This window comes from Danio rerio, chromosome 15, assembly GCF_049306965.1.
Source record: "Danio rerio strain Tuebingen ecotype United States chromosome 15, GRCz12tu, whole genome shotgun sequence".
Lineage (NCBI taxonomy): Eukaryota > Metazoa > Chordata > Actinopteri > Cypriniformes > Danionidae > Danio > Danio rerio.
Genome location: NC_133190.1, coordinates 14,531,733 through 14,553,986, shown reverse-complemented (window position 1 = coordinate 14,553,986; position 22,254 = coordinate 14,531,733). Strand labels below are relative to the sequence as shown.

General features: G+C 37.0%; 1 protein-coding gene across 2 annotated transcripts in view; it reads left to right on the top strand.

Annotated features, from left to right (window-relative positions):
* The first annotated feature begins 3,502 nt into the window (after positions 1–3,502).
* The window catches only part of scn2b (sodium channel, voltage-gated, type II, beta), a 28,062-nt gene continuing 9,310 nt past the window's right edge, over positions 3,503–22,254 (top strand). For both annotated transcript variants that reach the window (NR_144433.1, NM_001346412.1), the window contains 4 exon segments: positions 3,503–3,745; positions 20,471–20,637; positions 21,076–21,292; positions 22,058–22,253. Coding sequence is in view for 1 of the 2 variants with exons in the window: in NM_001346412.1 (NP_001333341.1) it covers positions 3,664–3,745; positions 20,471–20,637; positions 21,076–21,292; positions 22,058–22,253 (662 nt within the window). In the remaining variant the exon portion in view is untranslated.

Here is a 22,254-nt window from a genome sequence, read left to right as displayed (position 1 = left end):
CACTTTGACTTTAACTGGACCTTTAGCAATTGTTGTCTTATTTTTGAAACTGAATTGGTTTTTTGCAGCTTTGAAAACTGGCCTGTTTTGGCAATGTTTTGCCAGAGTTAGAAAAAACTTTCAAGTCATTTAAAAGATATAGGCACTATGGCCTAAGATATAGGCATTTGCAATACATAAAAAAATATATAACATACACATAGTCCTTTTAAAAAACTATTTTCTAAGTACAGTTGTTTTGATATGTTGACGAATATACTTTATACATATATTACGCACTTGATCATAATGTGGTATATACTTGTATTACTTGTTAAGTGGGCCAAATTAAAACTTTTTCAGTACAAATGTTCTACAACAAATGCAATTTTATACAAGACAATTACATTAACGTTCAGAAATTTATTTAATACTTTAATTGCTAAATTATCTACCATTACTAATTACTTGATTTGACTACATCTGTAGACTTGAAAGTTAGTACAAAATTAAAGTAAAGTACAAAATTATAAATACATGATAATTAGGCACTTACATCCTTTTTCATCTATTTTGTATTATATTTGCAATAATTATAGCATTTTAATGCACATCAAATCTACATTTTAATAAACTAAGCATGTGTTTAATTTTCAGTTGTTCTATTTATAAAATACATACATCTAAGTAAAATACATAAATAAAAGTTTTCATAGATTTCAAGAAAATATAAAGGTTATTATTATAGATAATAATATTAACAAAGCAATAAGACTTTTAGATCAAACCACTAATTAGTTGCTTATTAATAGTTATTAAAGTAGTTGATGGACTAAGCTAGGGATGTAGAATAAGATCATACTTTATAAGTGCTAATAAACAGCTAATAGCTTAATAATAGGCCTGGCAATGAATAAGCCAACAGTTATTGTGTGAATTTTAACTTAAAGTGTTACCTTTATGACATGCATCTTTAATATTGTAGAGTGAAATTATAAGCATGTGTGTTTACAGTTAGTAAAATAATGTTTATATGTGTGTTTTTGTCAACCTTTGGATGCAGCATGGTTTCCCCTTTACTCCCATCACAGCCAGACACAGCAGACGTCTTCCTACTGACTGGCAGTCAGAGAATGAAGAACCCGTATTCTGTATACCTTCTGCCATCGAGATAAAGAAAAACTGATCATGCTGCTTCATTCAAAACATACAAAATGGGACACAAACAGAAGAATTAATTATTTAAATAGATTAGAGTATAAAATATTTATACTGTCAGGTAGTTTAAAACAAAGTGCCTGAGGCATTTTTTCTTTAATTTCTATCCCCTTTTATTGTTATTAAGCAAAATATAATTATCCCACATTTTTACATGAATTAGAATTAGAGTAGCCATTTGTCATTTATTGTAAAAGAATGAATAATTTACTGTCATATCAAAAAGACTTAAAGTTCACAGCATACTTCATCCAAAAATTCTAATTCTGTCATCATTTACTCCCGTTACCTGCTTTAAAACCTTCTGAATTTCTGTTGTTATCACAAAAGAAGATATTTAGAAAAATGTTGTAAATCTGTAACCATTGACTACATTTGTACTTGCTCTTCCTAATATGGAAGTCAGTGGTTACAGGTTTTCAGCTTTCTTTAAAATATTTTCTTTTGTGTTCTACAGAAAAAAAAGGAATCATAAAGGTTTGCAACCATTTGAGATAGAGTGAACAGGGAGCAAATTTAATGTATTGGGGCGAATTATCCCTTTAATTAGAGATGCCCAAACTACATTTGGCCCTTTGTATCCTTTAATTTGGCCCGCCAGATGGAAAATGATTGAGAAAGGCCGGACAATGCCTTTAACAGAGATTCTAATTTCTGTTTTAATGCAAACTTTTGTTTGTTTTATTGTTGAGCTACAAAATAGCAAACTGAAAATAAATGTTACAAGTAAATGTTGTACATGAATCAGATTTTTTAAAAAAAAGTACATACAGTACAGTACTGTCAACACAAATAGGGCACAAAGCAGAAGACATTAGCGTGCAAATTAATTAAGGCAAAGGCAGTAAAACGATGGTAAAACGAGGGTAAAACGATGGTAAAACAATGGTAAAACATTGGTAAAACATTGGTAAAACGAGGGTAAAACGATGGTAAAACAATGGTTAAACGATTGTAAAACGATGGTAAAATAATTGTAGAATGCGGGTAAAACGATGGTAAAACGATTGTAAAACGATCGTTTTACCTTCATTTTACCATTGTTTTACCATCCTTTTACAATCGTTTAACTATTGTTTTATCATCGTTTTACCCTTGTTTTACTACAGTTTAACTATAGTAAATGCATACTAAAACCATAGTAAACTAGTAAAACGAGGGTAAAACAATGGTAAAACAAGGGTAAAAAGATTGTTTTATCCTTGTTTTACCTTTACTATTGTTTTACCCTTGTTTTACCATTATTTTACTAGTTTACTAGAGTAATCTACTTTAACTATGGTTTAAGTATACATTTACTATAGTTAAACTTTATTAAAACGATGGTAAAACGATTGTAAAACAATGGTAAAACGATTGTAAAACGATGGTAAAACGATTGTAAAACGATTGTAAAACGATGGTAAAACGATCGTTTTACTATTGTTTTACCATCGTTTTAATATCGTATATTTACAGTAAGAGTTCAGATGCAAAAAAAACTGAGTTCTATCTGAATTTTTCTTCTACAATGAGTGTTTGTCTTAGCCCCTTATGTTGAGGTTCAGTTATTTCACATTAAAAGGGATGAAAAAAAAACTATTATTTTCCTTTTTTTTCATATACTGTATATCCTATCATGGATCATGTACACTATCACAAAATAAAACTGCTAAATATGTTAGCTTTCATTTTGTACCCATTGCACTCAGTTTAACAGACTCGCTAGCTGTCTCTAGAAATATTGCCCAACAAAATGTCCCTGATGTACTGAGCGCAAAAGTGGTTTTGTGTATTATACTCAAGTATTCATGCACTTTGCCTTTGAGATTTAAAGGAACCACAAGCCAAGAGTTGCAATAAACTAGTGGCTAAACCCATTATTGGCATTAAGACATTGTTTCGGTGTAGCATCTTTAATGTGCAAAATGACGCTGGCATGCCCATGTTTAAAAAAAATGTATACATATATTTTTAAAAAGGACAATTTTCCAGCATTTCCAGCATCATTTATTTTCTCACCTGCATCTGTGCTCATCTGTAGTGCACTTTGATGTCCATTAGTGAGGAGATGAGGAGAGGTGGTGCTACTGCAAGCTGCTGCATCATTTTTTGGTTTCGCATCAACAACCGCGTGGATTTTTGTAGACTAATTTCTGGCTGTGGCGAATCGAGGAAAGACATGCAATAAATAAATGCATATTTTTTAAATCGTTTAATATTGCCTATATTAAATTTCTACATTATTTCTTCGGTGCAATAATAGTTTAATGTTACAAAGTGATTAGTGTCAACCCCCTTGTACAAGAAATCAAAAACGGCAACCATAATATCAACCAGTTCCCTGCTACAGACACTGCCAGCCATATCATAGCACAAAATAAAACACATTTTCATAGTTTTTTTGTATGTCTGAAACGGAGAAATAGATCTCAAACGCATTTGTTTTATTCTTATTTTGCGATCCTTACATTTCCAGCGACCAAAATGCTCATTTCATTGCATTCTGGGGAAACGCAATGGGCGTCCGCTTTGAAATTATCCTGTGTTGCAATGGTGATGTTTCTGGGTAAGTAAAAAAAGAGCTTCTGCTATGGGGGGAATAAATGAAGCACATAATTAAAATGACAATTTGTTTGCAATATGGCGTATTTCCCTGAGCCATGTTATGATATGTGTGAAGAAAGGATGATAATAAAAAGTAGGCGTCATTACATACCTATAGCGTTTTATGGTCATCACAGATTACCTGTCAATCACTTTGAGGAATACGGCTGTGGCTCTGTTCAAATCGCCATTGGTACTATAGCTACCCTGTCGTAAGCGCATTCAGATCAGAATAAGTGTAGTAATCAAAGCAAGACAAACAAATAATTATACGTGCATGCATAGGAATTTTTTTTTCATACAAGCCGCTGTGATTGTTTTTAATGATCTGTTTAGCATTTATAAAGCTCTCTGTCAAATTCATGGTATAAGTCCATACTGCTTCTATTTGTTTGATTTCAGTGACTCCTTCTTCAAGTAACATTAGACCAGTAGCTGGCAGCAAATTAATGTGTTATGAACGAGTCGTCATTTATTCTGCAGATTTATTCAGGCAAGGACAAAACTGGTGATTCCGTTCATGATTCGTTTGGAAATATTGAATTGGTGGAGAAACAGCTCCTTTAAATAACAACAACAACACTTAAGCAATAAGGTTTTGTTTGCTAATATCAATTGAGCCTATCAGTTTACATGACATAACATTGAGCAATACTTGTTATAGCATTTATTAAATCTGTTAATAAGATATTCAAAATGTAGAAAATATATTTTGAAGATCAAAGTTTTATGAAGCTATAAGGACAGTTAATGCTGCGGATTACTGCATCTACTGTACATTAACATATTTATATCTACTCATGAATTATCTATGTAATCAATTATGAAATGTGAGCAAATTATAGTAATTACTAAATAACTAAAGTAATAACATGACAATAACTATTTTTATGATGAAATTATTATTATTATTATTATTATTATTATTATTATTATTACTGTATCTCTATAACAACTAATACTATTGAAAATATTATTATTATTATAAAAGGGGAATTTGAATGGACCAAAAAATATCTCAATTTGTAAACATGTAAAAGAACATTAAAATTCAAAATAATACATATGTTGCAAATTATATTATTGCAAATACATTAATAAAAACAAGATATGTTTGAAGCAACATCTAATTAATAATATAGTAATCATAAACAGTAATAAATATCAAATGTCCATGTTCTTGTTATATTGTGAATAGATTTACAGCTCCAGCTGTGGCTTCCTGAGGGGTTTGCTGTTAAATGTTGTATGGGGATTATTCATTTCAACAGAAGGCAGATGTCCTAGTTTATTGTGGATAATCCACGTTGTAGTCGACGAATTTTAATAAATTAAAGCTTTTTTTTTTACTGACCTAGAATTTATTTTAGGCTTAATATAAAGGGGAATAAATTGTGCAAACCATGCATGTCTGCATTCTTGCGTTAAAGTGAATACAGTGTAAGTTTAAGAAAAGCCACAAGAGGGCGTAAAATGCTGCTTTTTATTAGACTAACATGAGCTGAAATATTCTAAACTCATCTTAACTTTAATCCTAAATAATTTAATTGCAATACATGGCTCTATATAAAGAGGCTAAAAACCAAAATTATACATATAAAAAAAACTTTATATATGAAGATAAATCTTAATAAGAGAAATAGCAACTGCCACTCAATAGTTTATTCACATGCATATTTCATGAAGATCAATTAATTGATTTGAAATAGTTGTCACTTGGTTTTAATTTTTTTTTATTTACTGGAAAATTACTCATAAAAGAGTCCAAATAGATTTGGGTCCATTGTGGATTTTGATGCAAATATTAATGCTGGATATTTTAAGCTTCATCCACTAGAGAATGCGGCCTTAGCTATTTATTTTCATGCCAGAGTTATTTGCACATAGATACACAGATGAATACTGTAGACCTTGGTGCAGGCATCCTATTCTTCAGAAAATCGAAGTAAATAAAATATTTCTGTCAGCTTACCCCAAATACACTGAATGATTGCACAAGGTCCAAAAGCTATTCAACTCAATTTAATATGTCTCTTCTTCTTCTTCTTCATTATAATGGTCTACTCAATTGAAACACTTTGAGGTTAGTAATTGTAGTTAGCAAAGATGCATTATTTCATTACAGCACTTTTTTAAAGGAAGTAATGTAGCATTTTTAAAGCAATTTTTAATAACAATAGTGAATAATACCTTTTTAAAAAGTAGTTAATAACAGCAAGTAGTATATTTTGATTAATTTCTGGAGTATATGTGATACTCAGACTAAAGTAATGATGCTGGTATCTAGGTTTTGTGGTCGTATATATTAATTACACCTAAATACAGTAGAAACATGCTATTACTATCTGTATGCATTCTTATAATAATAATATATTGACCCCAAACATTTAAATCATGGTATGCACACTATAAATCTATCAATACAGATAAATTTTTACAGTTGAAGAAAAAAATCATTAGTGCTCCTAAGACATTTTGCAAGTGATTTCTAACAGAGCAAGGATATTTTCCCACAGTATTTCCTATACTTTTTTAAAAATTTTATTTTGAGGAAGTTTGTCTAAACAAAACATATATATATATATATATATATATATATATATATATATATATATATATATATATATATATATATATATATATATATATATATATATATCAGGTCAACATTATTAGCTGGCTTTTTTAGTTGGCTAACACACCACTCTCACTGCTAAATACTAGTTTACAAAATGAATACTAGTTTACAACACACTCACTACTAAATACTAGTTTACAACATAAATAGTAAAATATTATGTACGGTCATTATGGCTAAGACAAAGACAAGTTATTACATTTTTTTTAAACTATCAATCAAACTGCATTTGGGAAATGTTTGAAAAAGTATTCGAGAGGGCTAATAATTTAGCCTCCAAAAGTCTACATTTATCACTCATCACACTGAAATACAGATGCCTGTGTTGTCTAACTCCACTTGTTTTCTGTGCAAACATATCTTAGTTACAGTTAATGTAGTATCTTGAAATGATCTCAACAGCTTTGTTATCATAATTCCGATAAAAAAAGTAAGAAAATGTCTCTATAGAACATAGTCTTTATGCACTGTTCTAATTATTTTTGGCATAAAACAAATATGCTATACAATGTTGACTATACCTACAAAAACATACCTGACCAACATTCTAGCAATTTCACTGGAGTTAAATGAGACAGACAGTGAAATGTCTCGGTGCTATTGGATTGTTTAGAGGGCAAAAATCAGATTCAGGAAGTAAAAACTCCATTAATTTTCTCCATAAAGATACTAATTATATACCAATAAATGCTAAATGCTAAACCAATAAAACTGAGCTTTTGTGAACTATGAAGTTGTTAATCAATACTTTTGTTAAAGCCAGCAGCCAAACTTTATTTCATTTGAACTTAATTGCCCATACATTTTACCCTATCAGTGACTTTATAGTGAGCAAATCATGGTTAAGGATATACAGTCAGGTCCATAAATATTTGGACATCGACACAATCCTAACATTTTTTGCTCTATACACCAACACAATGGAATTTAATGAAACAAACAATATGTGCTTATACTGTCAGCTTTAATTTTAGGGTATTTACATACAAATCTGGTGAACGGTATAGGAATTACAACATTTTGCATATGTGCCTCCCACTTGTTAAGGGTCCAAAAGCAATTGGACAAGTAATTACTTTTCATTATTTGGTTGCAAATCATTTGCAGTCAATTATAGCCTGAAGTCTGGAAGGCATAGACATCACCAGATGCTGAATTTCATTCCGGGTGGTGCTCTGCCTCTACAGCAAATGTCTTCAGTTCCTTTTTGTTCTCGGGGCATTTGTCCCTTCAGTTTTGTCTTCAGCAAGTGAAATGCATGCTCAATTGGATTCAGGTCAGGTGATTCACTTGGCGATTGCATAACATTCTGCTTCTTTCCCTTCAAAAACTCTTTGGTTGCTTTTGCAGCTTTGGGTTATTATTCGTTTGCACTGGGAAGCACTGTCCAAAGAGTTCTGAAGTATTTTGGCTTAAATTGAGCAGAAAGTAATGCCTGAAACACTTCAGAATTTGTCCTGCTGTTTTTTTTTCAGCAGTCACAACATCAATAAATACAAGGGAACCAGTTCCATTGACAACCATACATGCCCACTCCATGTCACTACTAACACCATGCCTCACTGCTTAAGATCATGAGCAGTTCCTTTTCTTGTCCATACTCCTCTCTTCCCATCACTCCGGTACAAGTTGATCTTGATCTCATCAGTCCATAGGATGTTGTTTCAGCACTGTGAAGGTTTTTTAAAACTCTAATCTGGCCTTCCTGTTTTTGAGGCTCAACAATGGTTTACATCTTGAGGTGAACCCACTGTATTCAATCTGGTGAAGTCTTCTCTGACACACATATACCAATCTCCTGGAGAGTGTTCTTGATCTGGCCAAATGTTGTGAAAGGTGTTTTCTTCACCAGAGAAAGAATTCTTCAGTCATTCACCACAGTTGTTTTAGTGGTGTTCCGTGTCTTTTGGTGTTGCCAAGATCACTAGTGCCTTATTTCTTTTTAAGAATGTTCCAAACATTTGTTTTGGCCATGCCTAATGTTTTTGCCATCTCTCTAATGGGTTTGTTATGTTTTTTTTCAGCCTAATGATGGCTTGCCTGTCTGATAGTGACAGCTCGTGGGTCTTATCTTGAGAGTTGACAGTAACAGATTGCAAATGCAAATAGCACACTTGAAATGAACTCTGGACCTTTTATCTGCTCATTGTAATTGGGATAATGAGGGAATAACACACACCTGGCCATGGAACAGCTTAGAAGCCAATTGTTCAATTACTTTTGGACCCTTAACAAGTGGGAGGCACATATGCAAACTGTTGTAATTCCTACAGCCAATGTCAATGTAAATTTTATTTATATAGCACTATTATGCACAACCAAAGGTTGAACAATGTGCTGAACAATACAAATTACAAAAAAAATAAAATAAAAAAGTATAAAATTATAGCTAAAACAAAATATTCTCACTGATAAAATGCTGAATCAAAAAGTTAAGTTAACCTACATTTAAAAACAAGCAGAGATGATATAGACCTAATACAGAGGGGCCGCGCATTCCACAAGGTAGGACCAGCTACTGCGAAAGCCTGGTCACCCCTGCATTTCAGCCTCGACTTTGGGATGTATAATAGTCTCTGGTTAGATGACCAAAGAGACCGACCAGGCTGATGTTCAGACAACAGGTCTGACAGGTAGGAAGGAGCCAGGGCATTTAGTGATTTAAAAACCAGGAGAAGAATTTTAAAAATGATATGATGCACAGACAACCAGTACAAAGAGTGTAAAACTGTTGTGATGCGGTCATATTTTTACGATTAACAGCCTTCACCTAATTTGGATGTAAACACCCTCAAATTAAAGCTGACAGTCTGAAGTTAAAGCACATCTTGCTCGTTTCATTTCAAATCCATTGTGTTGGTGTATAGAGCCAAAAATGTATCTAATATATACATATATATATATATATATATATATATATATATATATATATATATATATATATATATATATATATATATATATATCCTATATTTATTCATGCAGTATGGGAAATGTAGTTTTTTAAGTTGTTACAATGAACACTGATAAAACATTCATTTTAAAAATAAAGCTTATTTCTACACTTTATGGTCATTTGCAATGCTTTATGGGATTGTAGTTCTTTTCCCTCATTAAACCTGTTGAAGGGTTAGTTACCAAAAATGGAAATAATGTTATTAATTACTCACCCACATGCTGTTGCAAACCCAAGACCTTCGTTCTTCTTAGATGTAATCTAAGGGCTCTTTCATTCTCCATAGACAGCAAGGTTGTCGTGTTGTTACCCATCGTGGAACAGACAGACACATCCCTTTGCACAAGTGCAGAATGTGGCTCTCATTTCAGTAAGCTTTTATCCATTTGGTTTGTTCATGAGCAGCTTTTCGTTTCAGAAGCAATCCAACATGGACAACAATACAGTTATATTTCATTGGTAGTCAGCTTGGTGTGTCTTGCCCTAATGCTGGGTTCACACCAGATGCAAAGCACTGCGTCACTTGCTCTGGTTTACCCAAGACTATAAAATACACAAGATGTGTCACTCATATTGTTTTGAATGGGGAAACGTTTAACGTCAACATGGCAAATGAAGCCCCGCCTTTTAGTACAGGAGCCAATTATCGATCGCTATAAACTGATGAATCTTCGGGGGAGGGGTTCGGACCAGCTGTGAGTTTCTGCAGATTTTGTGTGAACGTTTAGAACTGAACCTAAAGACACATTGTTGATTTATTTTATTGGTGATTCCTAATGTGAAACTTAATCGAAATTTTGGCAAGCAATTTTAGAGAATTTGAAGTTTCGCCATCCAACACACAGCATTCTGCCCGAGAGGCATTTCAAAGATGGCTGCCAAGTGTAATTATGTGCCTTAAAGGGACTTTAGGTTTACTCATGGGATGTTTTTCCCCTCACACAAGTGTCTTGCTTGAATTTAGTTATTTGAACTTGCACAGTAACCATGATTGAGGCAAATTCCCAGCTTTGCAGCAATATTGTTGCACATTCCACATCATTTGTGCAGCACAGCAATAATCTGCCTCTATTTATGCATTTGCCTTAACTTTGTATGTAATGTAAGGCTGATTAATACTAGTGAGTTAAGTGCACATAGATGGTCTGGTGCTGCATTCACACAGCTACATACCCTTGTAATGTGTAAAATGTAACTACATATCATGATGACATGTAGTGTAAGAACTGTGATAGGTCAGTTTGATAGCGATGATGAGTGTGGGTGGGGTCAAGAACCATTGGAGAGGTGTGAGCCCAGTGCCGTGAGTGTTAATGAGTCCCGTGGGGAAGCTTCTAATGGATACTTTGGTTTTACTTTAGGATTAAAGTAGATCCATGTCAGCCGCCTCTGAATGAGCAAGTTTGAGCTACTTGTACAGTAAGTTAGTGTATTTCCGGTGTCAACACACTGCAAGCTAGCGTTTTGACAGTGTTATTGTCACAGAAAAACAAACATGCACCATGGGATACAGCAATTATTTTTTACTTGTTAGTCGCTAACAAGCGTTAGTCCTACAAGTTGTCACATTTTCAAATGAAAGAATTTTCCATTAACTAATGCTTAACAAATTATTCATAGTGTGAAGTTATTATTATAAAGTGTTACCAAAAGAATTTGGAATGCTTTTGAATGTGAACATTACTGTACATGGGGACATACAGTTTCCAACATGGAAATTTATTGTCAAAAAGTAGTTTGCATGTTTTGCATGCAAATACCTGTAAAACTGAAACATAAAAGTCTATGCGGATTTTATAGAGTCAAATATATAGCCAGTATTTGAAAACATGGTGTACTTTGATTGACTGCATGAACCTTGTGAGGTGAAAACAAGTGTTATTCTTTGACAGAATTATTTAATTTTGATTTAATCAGATTCCAGTTAGTGTGCATAGACAAAGATGCATTCTATTTTGAAATAAAGAATATATTTGACAAAATGTATTTTTTGATAAGAGAATTATCCATTTGGCCAACTGTGTTTTGTAGGTGTGAGTCTGTGTGGAGAGTTTTGAATAAGTATCTGAAGCGATTGAAAAAACACATTGTGTTAACTCAGCAAAATATTCATACTGTTCATCTTTTGAATATTTAAAGACTACATTTGTGCGCTCAAAATAACAAAACAAAGCAATTTTATAAACTAATAAAAGCAAACATTGTGCTCTTTTATATGTCTTAGTGAACCTGCATCTATAAAAAATCTATAGAGAGCAAAATGTCAATTCATTCATTTTCTTTTCGGCTTAGTCCCTTTATTAATCAGGGGTTTGCCATAGCGGAATGAACCACCAACTTATCCAGCATGTTTAACACAGCAGGTGCCCTTCCATGCTGCAACCCATCATTTGGAAACATCCATACACACCATTCACTCATATATACTACAGCCAAATTCACCTGTACCACATGTCTTTGGACTGTGGGGGAAACCAGAGCAGCCAGAGGAAACCTACTCAAACACAGGGATAACATACAAACTCCACACAAAAATGCAAACTGACCCAGCCGGGGCTAGAACCAGCAACCTTCTAGCTGTGGGGCGATTGTGCTACCCACTCCGCCACCATGTCGCCCCAATTGAAATAAAAAACAAATATTACCTATTATGTAATCCATTTAAGTTTGCAGACGCAAGCACAACTGCAGAGACGACGAACGAGTCTGTCTAACTTCAGCTTTTAAACCGAAAACAAAGTGCTAGTTCATCAATAAGTTATTTAAATGTTAATGCAGCCTCTTTATGGGTTTGCCTTACACATTAACAATCATTACTTCTGCCTGTGTGCTGTGACAAGCTTTATCCATGTGCATGATCGCTTCCCAGACTATGTAAATTCTCATTATTTTAAGCATAATAAACAATTAATAAGTCAGCTAATCACTTAATACGAACGTCTACTAGTCGAAAAGGAAAATAGTCATAGGAAGCCCTAAAAAAAGTAAATAAATAATCTGGAACAACTCAAAAATGTGGGTGGGGCACTAAAACATTCAATATCAGCACACTTAAAACATTGCTTAGCCAATCAGATCGAAAGACCAAATCTATCCGCTATACAATCACATTTTTCCTTTTCCCATAACCTTGAGAGCAAGAAAAAGAGGACAGAGAGACAGCGCAGGGAGGGTGCAGGACTGGGGTTTGTCGGCACTCTTGTGTGAGAGAGAGAGCTTCACTGCGGTGTTTTATGCCCACAGCTCTCTTAACCGGTGAATATTGATGCATAAGCATCGAATCCGTACCCTAAGCACAAAACAGAGACCTCAGCAGTACTCATTTAAACACTTCACAGAGCATTGTATCTTACAATGTACTGATTCCTCAAAGAAACGCATGCAATCAGTGATTAAAAGTGCATGGGGTTTGCTAGGGAGTTATCAAGCATATGTAGCATGGAGAGAAATGGTCTAAATATACATGAAGGTAAAAGGGTGGGTGGGGATGACATTGACGTAGTGCTGGTATTGAGTAACACGGCCGGCTGACTGCTGACTCTGCATGTGTGTGCGTGTTTATTTTAGCCCACACTGCAACCATATGCAGGATCTGCTGTTATAATGCGGCGCTGCATCATTTGTATAAAGAAAGGCTGTGTGTTTAAATGTTGCATTGTTAGCATTCTGAATTTAGCGCACTATGAATCATACTAGATGTGAAGGTATTCAAGTATACATGAGGCTTGTGTATGTGTGCTGTCTGAACACAGCTGCTGTAGTTCTTGCTCTCTATCCGCGAGGACACCTGATTTTTCTGGAGGGAGGGAGACGGGCTGAACTGCAGCACTTTGAGGGGGTGGGGAAGAGAACGGGACGGGACGGGATGGGACGGGGTGGGCTGGGTTGGGAGGGTGTGACGAAGTTGCTGCTACTACTGCAGAGAGCCGAGTCGATAAAGCATAACTGCTGCAGCAGTGGGAACTTGTCCAGAAACACAAAAACTCCTGACTGCGGAGGGATGAAATGGTGCAGAGGTGGAGAAAATATACCTTTGGACAACAATATGATGGTTGATCCTCTAATTAATGGAATTATGCTTAATACAGAAAATAAAGTCATTTATTTGAATATGACTATATAATTCTAAAACTATGGTTTCCTTAAAGGGGTAGGTCACCCAAAAGTGAAAATTAGCTCACTATTTACTCACCTTCAAGTGGTTCCCAAATCATTTTGAGGTGCTTTCTTCTGCTGAATACAAAAGAAGATATTTTGAAGCACGCTGAAAACATTTAACCATCTACAGTTGTATGCAAACGTTTGGGCACCCCTCTGTGGCTGCATAGTACATTGTGAGAAATGCAGGGCTCCACACAGTTCATTCATGATGTCCCAAAACAAATTGAGTAAGTTATTTTAACACTTAACAAATGTATGTGGATAAAACATAAAAATTTAAGTTGTCCCAATAAAATCTTAAGAATTGTGTTGTTTCAGCCTATGTTAAATAAGTAGTTTAACAAGCAAAAAGTATATATATATATATATATATATATATATATATATATATATATATATATATATATATATATATATATATATATATATAGTTTACTGTGATGTTTCTTTTAAGAGATGATCAGAGTAAAATGTCATTTTGTTTCTAGAGAAAGCTAGATAATGTCATGTTTTTCAGACAAAAATCAGCATAGCAGTATTGAAATGTGTGAAATTAAATTTAAAATTTAAAAATAGACTATGCAAAAGTTTGGGCATCCTCTCTTTTGTGTGGATTTCAAAACCTGTAGTCATTAATTGCTGATTGATTTGAACACAAAATTTATTTAAGTGACTATGTGAACCATAACAATGACAACGCAGATGAAACCAATCATGAAAAAGGATATTTAATATTGCTAGTTGTGCTTCTCCTTATTGTGATCCAGAAAGTAGCAACATGGGAACCTCTAAAGAACTTTCTAACGACCTAAAAACTAGCATAATTCATGAACATAGATTAAGTAGAAGGATGCGAAAAGCTATCACAAAGTTTTCAAGTCTCTGTCTCCACAGTCAGGAATATAATAATAAAATGGAGGGCCACAGGAACAGGTTTTTGTGAAGGAAAGACGTGTTAGACCAAAAAATAAAAAATAAATAACTGAAAGGCTAAGGCGAAGAAGGGTTAGAATGGTCAAAGACAAACCACAGACCACCAGGAACATCTTGCAGCTAATAATGTCATTGTACATTGTTCCACAGTCCAGCATTCTCTTTATAAAGAAAAGCTCAATGGAAGGATGATGCAGAAGAAGCCTTTATGCATTCTGCCATAAAGAAGAGTTATTTGAGGTATGCAAAGGCTCAGAATCATTTTGGAAACTATATACTGTGGATAGATGCCACAACCATAGGCGCTTTGCATGATGGAACAAGAACACAGCATTCCAGGAAAATAACATGCTCCCTACTATAAAATACAGTGGAGGTTCCATCATGCTGTGGGGATATTTGGCAAGCACAGGTACTAGAAGCCTTGTCAGAGTTGATAGTCGCATGCGAGTCCACCCAGTATCAGCAGATTCTGAAAAATAATGTTTAGGAATCAGTCAAGAGACAAGTTACTCAAGGGTTGAATGTTTCAGCAGGACAATGACCCAAAGCACAGTTCCAGATCTATCAAGGAATTCATGCTCAGACACCATAAAATTATCTAAAATGGTCATGTCATTTTAGATAATTATCTAAATGGCTTCTCCATGAACTGCCACCTTATCGTGGTGGAGGGGTTTGAGTGCCTGAGTAATCCTAAGAGCTATGTTGTCGGGGGCTAATGCCCCTGGTAGGGTCTCCCAAGACAAACAGGTCTTAGGTGACAGGTCAGACTAAGTTTGGTTCAAAAACCCCTTATGAGTTCAACAACATCAAGGACTGTGATGTCGCCCGGTATGGCACAGCTGGGGCCCCACCCTGGTGCCAGGCCTTGGGTTGGGGCTCGTATGTGAGCACCTGGTGGCCGGGTTTTTTCCCACGGAACCTGGCCGGGCTCAGCCCGAAGGAGCGACGTGCTACCATCCTCCCGCAGGCCCACCACCTGCAGGGGGAGCTGTAAGGGGCAGGTGCATTGTGGAATGGGTGGCGGTCAAAGGTTAGGACTACGACAACCCGATCGTCAGGCACAGAAACTGGCTATTGGGACATGGAATGTCACCTCACTTTGAGGAAAGGAGCCCGAACTGCGGTAGGTTGAACGGTACTGACTAGAGAAAGTTGGGCTCACCTCCACGCACAGCTTGGGCTCTGGAACTCAACTTCTTGAAAAGGGGTGGACTTTCCTCTACTCTGGAGTTGCTCACGGCGAGAGGCAGCGGGCTGGTATGGGCTTGCTTATAACTCCCTAACTTAGCCGCCATGTGTTGGAGTTTTCTCCGGTGAATAGGTCTCTCACAGTGGTATGTGCCTACGGGCCAAACACCAATGCAGAGTACCCGGCCTTCTTGGAGTCCTTGGGAGGGGTGCTGGAAGGTGCCCAGACTGAGGACTCCATTGTTCTACTGGGGGACTTCAATGCTCACGTGGGTAATGAAAGTGATACCTGAAGAGGCATGATTGAAAGGAACGGCCTCCCTGATCTGAACCCGAGTGGTGTTTTGTTATTGGACTTCTGTGCTAATCACAGTTTGTCCATAACAAACACCATGTTCAAGCATAAGACTGTCCATCAGTGCACATGGCACCATGACACCCTAGGGCGGAGGTCAATGATCAACTTTGTGGTTGTATCATCTGATCTCCGACCGTATGACTTGGACACCCGGGCAAAGAGAGGGGCAGAGCTGTCAACTGATCACCACCTAGTGAAAGCTAGGGAAAGCTGGACAGACCTGGTAGGCCCAAGCGTATTGTGAGGGTCCTCTGGGAACATCTTGCTGAACCTCAAGTCAGAGGGACTTTCAATTCTCACCTCCAGAAGAGCTTTGACCAGATCCCGAGACAGGCTGGAGACATAGTGACTGAGTGGTCAATGTTCTCTGACTCCATTGTTAACGCGGCCGTGAGGAGCTGTGATCGTAAGGTCTGTGGTGCCTGTCAGGGCGGCAATCCACGAACCCGGTGGTGGACATCAGAAGTAAGAGATGCCGTCAAGCTGAAGAAGGAGTCCTACAGGGCTGGGTTGGCTTGCAGGACTCCCGAGACAGCTGATGGGTATCGACAGGCCAATCGTGCTGCAGTCCGGGCAGTTGCGGAAGCAAAAACTCGGGCCTAGGAAGAGTGCATGGAGACCATGGAGTAAGACTATCAGTCGGCCCCAAAGAGATTCTGGCAAACTGTCCAGCGCCTCAGAAGGGGGAAGCAGCTTCACATCGACGCTGTTTACAGCAAAAGTGGGGAGCTGTTGACCTCGACAGGGGATGTTGTTGGGCGATGGAAGGAATACTTTTAGGATCTCCTTAACCCCTCCAACATGTCTTTCATTGAGCAAGCAGAGACTGGGGATGCAGGGGTGGACTCGCCCATCACCCAAGCTGAGGTCACTGAGGTAGTTTGCAAGCTCAGCAGTGGCTAAGCAGCGGGGGTGGATGAGATTCACCCTGTATATCTTAGGTCTCTGGATGTTGTGGGGCTGTCATGGCTAACACATCTTTACAACATCGCATGGAGGTCGGGGACAGTACCTCTGGACTGGGCAACTGGGGTGGTGGTTCCCATTTTTAAGAAGGGGGACCGGAGGGTGTGCTCCAACTATAGGGGGATCACATTCCTCAGCCTCCCAGGGAAAGTCTATGCCAGGGTACTAGAGAGGAGGATCCGGTCAATGGTTAAACCTAGGATCCAGGAGGAACAATGCGGTTTTCGTCCGGGCTGTGGTACACTGGACCAGCTCTATACCCTCACCAGGGTGCTCTAGGGGTTATGGGAGTATGCTCAACCAGTCCACATGTGTTTTGTGGACTCGGAGAAGGCATTTAAACTTGTCCCTCATGGCATTCTGTGGAGGGTGCTCGGGGAGTATGGGGTCAGAGGCAATCTGTTGAGGACCGTCTCGCCCCTGTATGAACAGAGTAGGAGTCTGGTTTGCATGAGCTTTGGATCATGATCAAAAGGACAAGTTCTCGGAGACAAGCAGCCGAAATGAGTTTCCTAAAAAGGGTGGCAGGGCGCACTCTTATGGATAGGATGAGGTGGTCTGACACCCGGGAGGAGCTCAGAGTAGAGTCGCTGCTCCTCCACATCGAGTGGAGTCAGCTGAGGTGGCTCGGGCATCTGTTTCGGATGCTTCCTGGACGCTTACTTAGAAAGGTGTTCCAGGCATGTCCCACCGGGAGGAGGCCTCATGGAAGACCCAGGGCACGCTGGAGGGACTATGTCTCACCTCGGGATCCCCCTGGAGGAGCTGGAGGAAGTGTCTGGGGATAGGGAAGTCTGGGGTTCTCTCCTAAGACTGCTGCCCTCGCGACCCGGCCCCAGAAAAGGGGCAGAAGATGAATGAATGAATGGTCAGCCCAGTCCCCAGACTTGAACATCATCGAAAATCTATGACTTGATTTGAAAAGGGCCGTTCATGCTCGGCATCCATCAAACCTGACTGAACTAGAGAGATTTTACAAGGAATAATGGTACAAAATGCCATAAGCAAGAATTCAGGGATTTATCCTTGACCATAATAAGCATCCAAAGGCTGTTATTTCAGCTAAATGTGGCTGTACAAAAGATTGATGTCATTATTATGTTGAGGTGCACCTGTCTGTTTTTGTTTTGACTTAAATTGCATAGCATCTGTTGATTAAATAAGTGTTATGTCAGAACTGAAATGTTGCTTTATTCTAAGGGTATAAAATATATCCAAATGAAATAGCTGATTTGAAAGTCCAGCAGGCTAGGTTTGCTATTATGAAAATTATCAGGGCCACCCAAACTTTTACATAATACTGTACATCCATAGTAGAAAAAACAAATAGTGTCGAAGTAAACGATTACAGGTTTCTAGCTTTCTTCGAAATATCATATTCTGTGTTTACCTCTCACAGGTTTTGGACAAGTGAAGGCTAGGTAAATGATATTTATTTATGTCATATAGATAGAATTTTTTTTTTTTTGAAAGAACTATCCTTTGGGGCAGCACGGTGGCTCAGTGGTTGCCACTGTCGCCTCACAGCAAGAAAGTCGCTGGCTCGAATCCCGGCTGGGCCAGTTAGCATTTCTGTGTGGAGTTTACATGTTCTCCCCGTGCTGGCATGGGTTTCCTTCAGGTGCTCCGGTTTCCTCCACAGTCCAAAGACATGTGGTACAGGTGAATTGAATAAACTAGATAATCCACGGTGTATGTGTGTGTGTGATTGAGTGTGTATGGGTGTTTTCCAATATTCAGTTGTGGGTGGAAAGGCATCCACTGTGTAAAACATATGCCGGAATATTTAGTGGTTCATTTCGCTGTGGTGACCACTCATATAGAGACTAGACTGAAGGAAAATGAATGAATTATACCTTTAAGGCTTTGTAAATCAAAGTCACCCATAGCACAATAACTGGACAATACTTACATTTTGAGTCTGAAACTGTACAATTGTTTTTCCCTATTTTAAAATGTATTTTTGAGTTTGTTTTTTTTCTGTAAAAAATAATCATAAAAAATTATCATTTGATATTTATCAGATACTAATATTATTTATTAAAGCATCAGATTTCTGAAGTGTGACTTCATGAATGTGACATGTGTCATGTGACAGTGAAAAATTGAGTTATGACTGCTGAATACTTAGCTAATATCATACAAGAATGACTTTTAAAATGGTTAATTGCAATACATGTTTACAGCAGTACTGTTTTTAGTGTATCTTTTAGCAAGCAACTTGCAGTTGTGAAAATAACAAGCTCATTTAAAAAAAAGATCTAAAAAAATTATAGCATCCTCAAGCTTTCTAACTAATTCAAATAATCTATCTTCCAGCTAACTCTATCAAGCCTCTGTTTGCACTGGCTGCCAGTTGCTGCTCGCATCAAATTCAAAGCTCTGATGTTTGCCTACAAAGTGACTTCTGGCCTTGCTCCTTCTTGTCTGCTCTCACTTCTGCAGATCTATGTGCCCTCCAGAAACTTGCGTTCTGTGAATGAATGTCGCCTCGTGGTTCCATCCCAAAGAGGGAAGAAATCACTTTCGCGAACGCCCACACTCAATCTGCCCAGTTGGTGGAATGAACTCCCTAACTAATCAGAACAGCAGAGTCACTCGCTATTTTCAAGAAACGACTAAAAACTCAACTATTTAGTATCCACTTCACTTCCTAATCTGCAATTGCTCTCTGGATATCACACTAACTGTACTAATACTTTCCTTCTTAGACTTTACAGACCTGAAACTTGCCTATAGCACTTATTCATTGTTGCTCTTATAGTTGTGTAAGTTGCTTCCTTGTCCTTATTTGTAAGTCGCTTTGGATAAAAGAGTCTGCTAAATGACTAAATGTAAATATATATATATATATATATATATATATATATATATATATATATATATATATATATATATATATATATATATATATATATATATATATTTATATATATATATATATATATATATATATATATATATATATATATATATATATATATATTTTTTTTTTTTTTTTTTTTTTTTAATGACAATAATTCAAACTTAATTTAGCCATTTCAAAGACACACTTCTACAAGGTGTTTCAAAGACAACTATTTATTTGTGGATATAAGATATATAATACTATTATAAACAAAAAATAAATAAATAATTAATAACATTTTAATACAAGGATGCCCAAATTCAGTCCTGGAGAGCCTTCATAGGGTTTCCTTCATAGTTTAGATCCAACCCCAATCAGACACATCTGGGCTAACTTAATCAGGCTCTTAGTAGGCTTGAAAGAAATGTGCTGGCAGGTGTGTTTAGGCAAGTTGGAGCTACACTCTGAAGGACACCGGCCCTCCAGGATTAAGTTTGGGCACCCCTGTTTTAATACTTAAGTTAATTACTTCAAAATAATTTTAGTAACATATGATAAAAAACATGCACTTTACCAAAGTAAGTCACCAATCAGATGGCAGGAATAAGATGTGTATGTTTGCATTTCTTGTAGCCTGTCCAGTGATGTCCATGGATGTGCTGGTGCCGGCGCTGATCAACGCTCTCAACGGGAGTGACGTCAGAATCACATGTACTTTCACCTCATGCTACAAGCTGGACCCCAGCAAGTTTGCAATGAACTGGACATATCAGGAGACAAGCAACAGCACAGAGGAGATGGTAAGAGCAAGCAAAAAAACTACAAGCATTCAATATAGTAATGCAAATTCTCTGGTATCCTACTTTTTTTTAAAAGCATAGTTCACCCAAAATGTTAAATTCTGGCATTATTTACTTACCCTTTACTTTTAAACCTTTATAAGTTCCTTTTGTCTGTAAAAAGACAAACAAAAGTATTTTGAAGAAAGCTGGATTCGTGTAACCATTGACTTCCATATTAGGAAAAACAGACACTATGGATGTCATTGATTACAGGATTTAGAATTTTTTGAATTTCTTTAAACTGACAACATTCATCAAGGTTTAGATCCACTCAAGAGTTAGTAAATAGTGAGTACATTTTCATTTTTGGGTAAACTTTCGATTTAATGTACCTTCATCCATAATGTCTTTGCTTTCTCTCTCTCTCTCTCTCTCTCTCTCTCTCTCTCTCTCTAGTTCATGACCTATAAGAACACCTATAAGATGATACCCTTGAAGCCCAGTCGATTTGGAGAGCGAGTCATGTTTACTGGAAACCTGGATAAGAACGACCTTTCCATCACCATCTCGGATGTGCAGCTGACAGACGAGGGCATCTACAACTGCTATGTGCGCAACCCTCCAGACCGCATTCAGGGCCATGGCACCATCCAGTTTGCAGTACTGACTGAATGTAAGGCTTCAGCTTAGAAGCAGCATGACAAACGTTTTAAACGTTCAAACCAGGGTTACTTCAGAATGGCCATGATGAATGGGGTTTCCTCACTGCAGGTGTTGTAAAGTCCAGGATTAGAATAGTTTCCTCCATTGGTGACATATCTAGGTCATCCTGTGAGTTAGCGGCACACTAGTTCCCTCGACAAAAATGAATAAATACCTATAGGATTTTTTCTATATTGCCATTTGAATTTATTTCCACAAATTAAGAATGTTAAAATGCTTAAATCCTTAAGTCAAACCAACGGTAGAAATTAGATAAATGTTAAGTTAATGGTTGCATGAAACTAATAACAACTTTAAATTTATGTATAAAAACTTGTATATTTAAAATGAAATATGAAAGGTGAACCACAATATAGCGAGGGACCACTGTAGTTCAACTATCAAGTACTTAAATTTATATTTTCAAATGTTTAATGCCTTATCTACCTTTTAAATTATCATGACAGACCATGGTTTAAAGGTCTTTTCCAGCCAGAGTTAATCCAAGCCATTTTGAACTTGAACAAAACAAGCTTTGTATTGGCCTGATTTTGTTTGTAATCATGTCACAAATGTTCAATTTCATTTAAATTCAAAATACTTCACTTGAAGTGCACTAGGACCATAAAGCTTTAGCAGATTACCATAGGTCAGTTAGCATCTGGTAGATACTGCAACTGTTCAATCTTGGACCAGAAAGCAGTTTTGTAACCAACCTCTGTTATCTTCTGCCCAGTACCTCCACCAAGGGACTCGACCATTGCTGTGGCCATCGGCGCATCTGTGGGGGGCATCCTTGCTCTGCTCATTCTGTCCATGGTGGTGGTGAAGTGCATCCGCAGACATAAGAACCAGGAGCTGATCTCAGACGAGCAGAAGATGGAAGAAGAGGGCAAAGTAGATGGTGAAGGAGGCACAGAAGAAGCAACAAAG